The sequence below is a fragment of the Parasteatoda tepidariorum genome, chromosome 6 (assembly GCF_982258835.1).
Source record: "Parasteatoda tepidariorum strain Cologne lab strain chromosome 6, Ptep-v5.0, whole genome shotgun sequence".
NCBI classification, from domain to species: domain Eukaryota; kingdom Metazoa; phylum Arthropoda; class Arachnida; order Araneae; family Theridiidae; genus Parasteatoda; species Parasteatoda tepidariorum.
The window spans coordinates 13,087,795-13,097,719 of NC_141760.1; the positions used below are offsets into that span (position 1 = coordinate 13,087,795).

Sequence of the window (9,925 nt, forward strand, 5' to 3'; positions counted from 1 at the left end):
GCATGCTCTTAGATGCAAACAGGCTCTCTCCATAGGGATAGTGGTTTTTTCTTAACTTGCAACAAAGTATAGATTGCATCAGGCAAAATTAACATTTGCCACAACACAAGGCGATTAAATATAAAATATGTTGATTAAAAATTTGTCTGTTTATTAGCTCATAGTTGCCTCTTTTTCGCCGATAATCGTGAAAGTTGTCACTGCGGATAATCTTCCGAAATCATTTTCTCTCCATCGCCCATCTCAAATTTCCTGTCGACTTTCGTCAGGAATTAAAGTGTAAAGTAAAGGACCATTTATACTGGATGCGAATTTGTAGTAATATTCTACAGAATAAAATAATATCCTGTGTTCACAATGACACTTATCTCTTGTGCTTTTTAATTAATTTTGAAATTATCATTACAAAGATCATTTCATATCCTATTTTTATTATTTTTTAAGTACATATTAAAGTTATATTGTGTGTTTATGTCATTTCCACCATAAATAAAAGTAGATTGCTGTAGTAAACCAGCCACCATATAATCTGCAGATTATACCCCCCCCCCCATAAATAGTGTTCAGGAAATTACGATAATAATTCTTGTTCAGATTATTTTACAAGTTCAATTTCATATTTTTTGTTAATTTATGACCGAAGATATTTAAAAGTTATCTAATTAATACAAATCATTATGATTGCAATTATTTTAGACTTATTTTGTAACTTATGGAACTTATTTTCAGACTTATTCGGGGAATTAATAAATTTTATGTTTGTTAAGAAACATAAATTTTATATTGCATTATTGGTTCAAACAACTCAAACCCAAGACTTTATTTGACAATTTTGCATAAACCTACTTAGAAGAGGTCAGGAAATTTTTCTTTATTTTAGAAATGAACTACGTAGTGCTAATCATTTGTTGAGAAATGTTTCACATTAATATCAAATTTTTTTTGATTGTTTAGAATTTTAATTTTTTGAAAAATTGGCTATTATTGAAAATGCTTCTATTGGCCACTGGACCATAACAAAATTTCTTATTCACTAGTTTTAATTTCTATTTATAAATTTAAAAAAAAAACTGATGTTAGCAGCTGAAGAAATTTTGGACGTTTTGAATGAAGTTAACTGACATTTTCTTCACACAAAAGGAGAATCTCAAAACAATTCATTCATCTTAAACTCATCGCCTTTATTTTATGTCAATTCTGATTAGAAATAATATTTGAGTGCGGAAAAATAATGTGGACGAAATTTAAAGCATCACTAATGAAAGACTCAAAACATTTAAAACCTGTTTGATTGCCAAAGAAAACAGAGAGGAAGTTGACAAGGAAGAAAGAAAAACCTTCAAGTTTCATCAGGTCATCAAACTGGTGGTTTTAATTTATTTCATTCCTTTTTCTTTCTTTATTTGACAGACTTCGCTTAAGTTTTTGCACCTTCCTCGCATAAATATTGTTTATCAATCTCCCTAATAAGCATATAATTTTAATTTAATTCTTTAAGAAGATTTGAAAAATATATATGTTAAGGCTAGTGTTTAACAGAGCAACTTATATATATACTTTCTTACTGAAGCAATTGACAGTATTTAATATACTTTCTGTTCTGCCAAAGCAATTGACAGTATTTAATATACTTTCTGTTCTGCCAAAGCAATTGACAGTACTAAGTAATTATCAATTTTTACTTATATCTATGAGTTCAAATATCGCACTGGCTTGTTTCTTTTTCTAGACCTTATATGCATTTAATTTTTTTAAAAAGAAAAACTGTTTTTTTTTCTTCTTTCTATTTTCATTGTTAACGTAGAAGACTTTGACTGAAGCTGGAAGTTGGTTTGTTTTTCATGTTAACATTGCACTAGAACTATATTAATGATGGGCTATTCTGGAATTATTCCTTAGCAATGATCCAAAAATTATTTTCACTGCCTTACCATAATTTAATTTGAAAATCTCAAACTGTAATAATAATAATAATAAAACTTCCCTTAATGTAATAATCACAGGCTAAGCTCAAATTTTGTTTTTCTTTTTTAGACAGATCAAGAAGTTGTACCAAAACAAGATCTTATAGAGATGAGAAAATTATTTTTTGCCTGCTTAAGGAGCATATCTGGTATGAACTTCATTTTTAATGAATTTTGACTGTATTTTGATATAACATATAATCTGTTTAGTTGCAAAATTATTTTGAACTTTCTTCTTTTTTTTAACTGATATTTTCAGAAGAAATGCAGAGCTCAACTGTAAAATAAAAAGTCAATGATCAGGTTTTTTTTTTTTTTTTTTTTAGTTAGAATTCCAGTTTATTAATCGCATTAAGGTCCTATATTTTACTACAAAAGCGAATTTATCACTAATTATTTAATCAAAAGAAGGATGCTTCTTAATATTTTTCTTTAATAAAATGAACCCCTTACAAAATTTTTCTTCTGATAAATGGAGTTGATAACATCTTGAATTCATAAATTTAAAGCTACTTCTCTTGGTAAAAAATGACTTTTGCTTTTTTTTTCATCTCATAGAAACAGGATCCCACCAGAAAGAGCATGATTCTATGGTATTTTTAGATTAAATTATTAATAGATTTCTCTTAAAAACAGTACCTTTCTGAAAACCGCTTGTTTTTGTGTATTAATTTATCCAATGTTTTTTACCTTTTACAAAACCCTATTTTCATAAAATTATGAGTGGATTTTCCACAAAAACTCTGGAATAACCCCATGTGACACAGGAGCCAATCTTTGTTCTTGTTCTTGTGCAAATAAATCTTACCTTCAAGTCAATTCCAATTAAGATTTTGAGGTGTTTTAGAGATTCTTGTTCTTTCTAATTGTGCCAGACTTGGTTTACAACACTATTTGATCAGTTAAAGTTTGGAGCAAAATGTTGTTAATAATTTATATTTGGTGCAAAATAACTAGTTCCAGTTATACACTATATTCAATTGAAGATGACTGTTTTTACAGAAATGAATTGTATCAAATTTACTAATTTGATGCGTTTATGTAAGAAGTCCTACTATTTTAAATTTGATTAAAAAACTAATCTTAACTCTTTTGCATGCCATATATGTGTAACTTTAGAAAAGAAATTAAAAACAATTTTTATGACTTGTAGTGCTGTTTATGACATGTTATAATATTAAGTTACAAAACATTTAATCTGGGAATAAGTTAATTCCTAATTTGGGATTTTATACTTTTATTTAACCTGAGTAACTGTTAAAGTTATGAATTATTATATAAATAATGAATGACTAAATATATTACAGTGTAATACTTTGAGGATAATCTAACTAATTTATCATGTATCAATTTGGATTTGAATTTGCTCTGAATCAAATGGTAATAAAAAAAAATTTTGGAGCAGTCTGATTGCACTCTTAAGCACCCTTAATTTTTTGTGTGGAAATTCTGTCATTTTTGTGATTAGATAGGAAGCCCTTACTTGCAGTAGTTACATATTCAAAAGAAAGGTAGGGAACATCACAAGGACCGAGAACTGAATGACATCTGACAAGAGGAAATATCATATTACTGATTAAATTACTGAAAATGTCCTATATTACTGAGTTGACAATCAATTTCGCTAGTCTAGTAAGTTGCCATATCAATAAACTACAATAAAACAGCTATACTTTTTTCCTGTTTGAATGCCATTTTCAATTAAAATAATTTAAAAACATAAAAGTAATGTAAAATTAGGATAATTTAAAACAGTGGTTACCATTTTTAATTTTTTTTAGCAACGGAACCCTAAATGATCGGCTTTCTTTTAGCGGAACCATGACTTTTAAAAAACATTCATTAGCAGGTTCAAATGAGCTAATAGAAAAAACTAAAAATTAATTCAGAAATTTTTATATTTAATATGAATAAAATTGTTTCTTTGTTTTATGAATAAGTCTTTAAAATTATGTTTTATGTTGGACAGTTGAATTCGCAAGTCTGTAGCAGCTATGCTTTCTAAATCTAGTAGTTATTGTCGTGTAATTTGGAATTGAATAAAATTAGCTAAATTATGGTTTTTGAAGAGGAACTGTTATAAAATATGATAATGGTTTCCAGAGAAAAATATAATCCCTATTCTTGAATTAGTTTATTTTATTTTGAATTTCAAAGTTCGATGAGAAATTCTGATGCAATTATTTGTTAATATGTATCCTTTTATTGATATATGTTATTATTGGAAAAAATACATTTTTTACAATTTTACACAAATTATATAATAACATTAATGTTAAGTGAATAATGGATTATTGGTTGAATATAAACCTATTATAGGTTTCAAAAATCATTACTAGTTAAAAAGAAAGTCCCAACTTACGCTTCTCCTGGGACCTTTCCGCGGAACCCCATTTGTGGACAGCTGATTTAGATAAATAAAAGTACCAGTTCTAAATGTGTGCAAACTGCCAGTTCATAATAGGGAAGTGACCCTTCTGGCATCTTACGGCATTTTCTACCTTCCAAATGTATCACCACTGCACTGAATCATCCTGTTTAATTTTTTTATAATCACATCATGTGTCAACCTAAATACATTTTGATTTATTTATCTTTTTGTTCTAGAGGATAATAAGAAATGTTTAAATGCAGCTAAGGATCGGAGCATCGAACGTCATCGCCAATTAATCCTTCAGTATCACCGACAGCTAACCTCTAAAATGTTCCAAGACCACTCTAAAGAAATACATTCCTTTCTACAAAGCATTGCCATTCCACAAACAAGAGCTAAAACTACCATTTCTTCCAGTCCTACTTTCACTTTTGATGTGAGCAAACATGCACAAAACTTTTGCAGCACTAAGATTAGGTCATCTCCTTCAACAAACAATAAATATGCACATAACAAAATTAATGCTGATCAGGAGGATTCAGCACGAATTTTCGCCAATGCTGATCCTGCACAACTGAACTTTGAGGACCTTTCTTTTGACTTTCAACTTCGCAGGCTTCCACAAAGTAGTACTTTTGATTCAGGGAAACCATTGACTGATACGGGATTTAGCAGTAAAAGGGCCCATTCCTGAAGTACCACTTACCAATAAAGATTTTAACTGTGCACAATCTAATTCTTGAAGTGAAACTGTGATTTCTCACTAAGTGCCGTTAGCAGAAGTGCCAACTATTACGATTTTGGAGAATTTTTGTAATAATCTGTTTAAATTACTTATTCCTTTAACTAGCACGAGTTATAAAAATTTTGTTTTTTTGCAGCCAATATATGCTACTTCTTAAACAATTCTAAAAAAAAAAAAAAAATTAAGACGAAGAATAAACATGATTTAAAAGAAAAAAGAAAGTAAAGAGCCAAGAATGCTATCTCATCTTTCTCTCCTCCACCAAGCTAATATTAAAACGCCAATGAGGGTTAATTTAAATTTTAACCAAAAACTAGAACAATGATTCCAAGTTAACAATTTATCATTTTATGATAAAGTATATAGTTTCAGAAATTCATTTTATTTGGTACCTTTCCTTAGTGTTGTTACTCTTTTTATTTAATAGTAAAATTCATGCATACATTTTGTTAATATTTTATACTAATGTGGAAATAAATACACCTTGAAATTATGCAAAGTTTAAATTATGTTATAACTTCTATAAAGAATATTTCTGTGTTACTGTATGTACTTCTAATTACTAATAGCTGGTTTGAAAAGTTGGCATCTCTGTTTTTAGTTTTAGGTTTTTTTTTAAACTTTCATTCTACATTTCATGTAAATATTCAGTAACAGTCTTTCAATTGCATTCTTAAACTGCCGTCAAATTTTATAAGCAATGTATTATTTGTTTTTGTATCTAGCCATACAGCATTATGAATTGAATATGTGCAGTCGAACAATCTAGCTCAGAAGCACCACATTCAGAAATTCTCGCTCCCCATAAACGTATCCAAAAGTACTTCTTTGAAAGAGGGAACACTTTTATCTTATTTTTTTAAAGAGGGTGTTGTTACGAATTGTTTAATACGTATAAACGTTTAAACATATAGAGCATGATGAAAAGAAACAAAGTACCATCAATAAGCTTCCCATAATTTGCCAAATCTCGCTATTTTTTAGGGAGAGTATACACTATTTGTGCCATTTGATGTAAATAATTGTATGTATTAATGTCTATTTTATAAGCAAAATCGATTGTTGCCACCAATAATTTACAAAATTATCAATATTTTATTTTATAAGAAAGAAAAAAACTTCCATATGAAAATGAGCAAATTTTCAGGACTATCACGCTAATTCAAATAAGTCAGAAGTCTGACTCTCTTTATAAAAAGTGTGTTAGAAAAATTTGGTGAATGGTCTCATAAAATAGAGGAAACAAGATGTACAAATCACAAAAAAAAAAAAAAAAAACTGAATAACTTTTGATCTAATAAAGGGATTTTCAAGTACTGAGATTCTGATGGTTTGAAGGCCTAACCTTAAATAAACTAATAATGCACATGATGTTCTGAATTTTTTTTTTTTTTTTAAATCGGACATAAATACGTACTTTATCTGAAATAACGTGTCTTTTTTTCCCACTGGATTTGATTTCTCGACCCTAGAAATATGAGGGTAGCTGCAAGCTACAAAATAGGGTGCCAATAGTTTGGTCAGCATAACGGTTTATAAGTTTGGACAATTTACCAATAATTTGACTTTTTGGCACACCTTATTAGTTTTTTAAGCAAATCAAAACTTTTGCTCACAATTAAAAATAAAAAAATTTCCAAAAATACTTTTATGCGGAAAAAAAATTTTAATTATGTGCACATATGAAAAGACAATGTATTTTTATATTACAAAAAATGAAATTTGAACAAAATTGGTTGAATACTTCTCGTGAAATCAAATTTTAATTATATGACTTTTTTTAATATTTGATATATCTTCATCTTTCAACTTCCCAGGATAAAACTGTATACTTTTTTATTTGCTGGAAAAATTGCTGCCAGTTTCAACTACCTTGTCTAATTTTAAACAATTGCATTCACTCCATTTTAACCCTTCATCAATGGACTTACACTTCACTAACCAGATTGAAGTTATAACTTATTTTAGTTATAATATATTTAGTTATAACTTTATTATAGAATTTTTAGTTAGTTTATATTTTTAAAATAAACTTATTGTTTTTCTTCATCCCCCCCCCCCACCTATATCTAATCTGAAACTATAAAAAATATATATATCACACATTTACTTAAGTTAAAAAAAAAAAAAAATTCGAAAATATTCATTATTTTACAAACAATTGTTTACGTATTGTAAAACTTTCAGTGCCCTGATATTAGAATAACGTAATGTAATATGACAAAGCCTCGAAATTACAAAGCATTTTTCCTACATTATGCAGAATCAGAATTTTTTAATAACATTCAGAAAATTATCACTTAATTACAAAGACAAAAGTTTGTATAATTATATATATATATTTATTGTTTAATTTATAAAGTAGTAAAATTTGTAAATAAATATCATAAATAAACTATTTATGAATTGTAGTTATATTCTGTAAAAATCAGTAGGTGACTTTTATCTTATTATTAATAAATGATAAACTAAATCTATTTTTTTAAAAAGTGGTGGCTTTAAATTTTTGTATTTTTTTTAATTATTATAACAAAATAAATTTTAGCATCATTATAAGATATGTATATATGTAAATAATTTATATTTAATATAAAATGAAAAATTTTAACAAGTTAGAAATATTTTTATAAAATTATAATTCAAAATTTGAAAAGAAACTACTATCTTTTTTTTTCTTCCAAAACTCGTTTCTGTGAGTATATCTTAAAAAGTATGTATGTATAGAAGCATGAGCAATAAAATGATTTATTTTCTTCTTTCTGCTAAAACTGAGTGGGCCCTAATATACCTCTTTTTTTAAACATATACATGGTTCGCTAGAAAAACATTAATCCTGAATGAAGCCGTTTGTCTGCTTTTACGCCATTTGTGTTATCTTAACATTCTTAGTGAGGTTATTCAACTGTGAGACTATTCACCATATCTTTGAACACATCTTGTAAAGAACAAAAATATATGATTATTGATTTTTATTTATTTATTTTAAAATAAGACTACTGTGAACGGTGCTATATATATGTTTTTTTTTTTTTAAATTGTGTAATGGTGCTACTTTTAAAAATGTATTTGCTATTTATTGTAAATATACAGTTTAGATAAATTTCTTTTACACTAATTGGTATTATCATATTATTGTAATTTGAAAAAATATGTCTAGTATTTCATGTAAATATTATATGACATGTTCATTCGTTGAATTTCTGAAAATTTTTAAAATTTATAAGTATTTTCAACACTTACCTTGATATTCATAAATGTTTGAAAGTATTGATATTAATTATAACAAGAATATATCCAATATTTAAAAAAAAAATTTTAATTTTATTGCGATAGTTAATAAATAACTATAATTCATCCTCAGAAATAGTAACAATCAATGTTTTTGAAATTAACTATGAAATCACTTTTGTATATATCTGAGAATATTGACTTTCTTTTCTTTTTTTTTTTTTTTTTTTTTTTAATTTCTTGGAAAATATCTTAAAACATTGAGCTGGAATTGCTTAAGTACATGAGAATGTTCACCGTTTTGTGCTAGATCATACAGTCACTTTCAAATATCTCTGAAAATATCGATTTTCTTAAATATATATATATTGTTCGCGATAAAATTTTGGTATAAATATTTATATACTACTGAATAATTTTTTTTTTTTATAAAATAATATTTTATGGATAGAGAGAAACAAAAACACTATCAAAATCAGTCAATAAGTAAAGAAGCAGATTGAAGGACATCAAATCCTGCTTGATTGTTAGATGAAAAAGAGAAGGTATAAAAAGCAATGGTTCAAAACACTAAACTTTCATCTGACAATCAAACTGGTTTTTATATTTTTCATATCGCGTTTTTGTTAGTTATTTGTGAGATTTAATAACGTTTTTGCTTCTCTCTAGTTAAAAAATATTAATTTGCATCTCTAATGTGCATAATTTATTAATAAGGATTTTAAAAATATATATTAAGGTTGGGGATTACAGAATACCCTATATTTAACAATTTTTTGTATTGCTTTTGGATTTTAACTTAAATGCCAACAATTAAGGGATAGGTTTTATTAATGAATGTTGAAATGCATTTAATGTATGCTAATTCCTTTGAGTATTAATACAAAGTGAAGACATAAATTTAAAAAAAAGACGAAAAAACTTGATTCAATCATTTATGTAAACTTCTCAAGGAGTAAGCTACTTGGATTTGCAAATGTTTTTATAAACATTTGGACTTGTATTATTGTATTCTCAGTATTTATTTGTATAATAATTTAGGTTTACTAGTAATTTATTGTAGGTCTATATGTAAAATCCTCATCAAAATTATGATAAATATTTTGTCAAATAAAATGCTTTTAAAAGAGACTATTCTTTTAAAACAAATTAAATGTCACTTTTATTTTTAAAAAACTGTTTCAAGCATTTAACACTCTCTAGCAATGTTTTTACTTTATTTCTTAAATTTAGTCACTGTTGTTTTTGATGAAAAATTTTGGTATGAGAAAAAATTATATTTTTTCTTTCTTAGTTGGTTAAAATGTTTTGATTGGTACAAATGCTTTTTTTTTCAGTATTTGTAAAATGATTTACCTAATCATTTATACAAACAATTTATTTGTGTCCCTATCAGTAAAAAGATATTGTTGATTTTTTTTATAAAAATAACTTTTAATCTCCTTAAAATAAATTTTTAAGTAAGAGTTGACCAAAAGAAGTGTTTATGCTACTGTATTATGACATGAGATATCATAAATACAGTAGAAATAGCTTCCCCAGTTACAAATTCAGTTAAAAGGATAGATAATATGATGATTGATTAACTATTTTGCATGAGAGCTATTAAAGTAT

The 9,925-nt window shown here is 26.6% G+C and overlaps 1 protein-coding gene across 6 annotated transcripts in view; it reads left to right on the forward strand.

The window, feature by feature from the left end:
- The window catches only part of LOC107451483 (uncharacterized), a 58,328-nt gene extending 51,967 nt beyond the window's left edge, over positions 1 to 6,361 (forward strand). For all 6 annotated transcript variants that reach the window (XM_087165435.1, XM_043049592.3, XM_087165433.1 and 3 more), the window contains exons 20-21: positions 2,035 to 2,113; positions 4,572 to 6,361. In XM_087165435.1, the coding sequence (XP_087021561.1) occupies positions 2,035 to 2,113; positions 4,572 to 5,032 (540 nt within the window). In that variant the 3' untranslated portion in view covers positions 5,033 to 6,361. The remainder of the gene's footprint in view (positions 1 to 2,034; positions 2,114 to 4,571) is intronic.
- Positions 6,362 to 9,925: the final 3,564 nt, after the last annotated feature.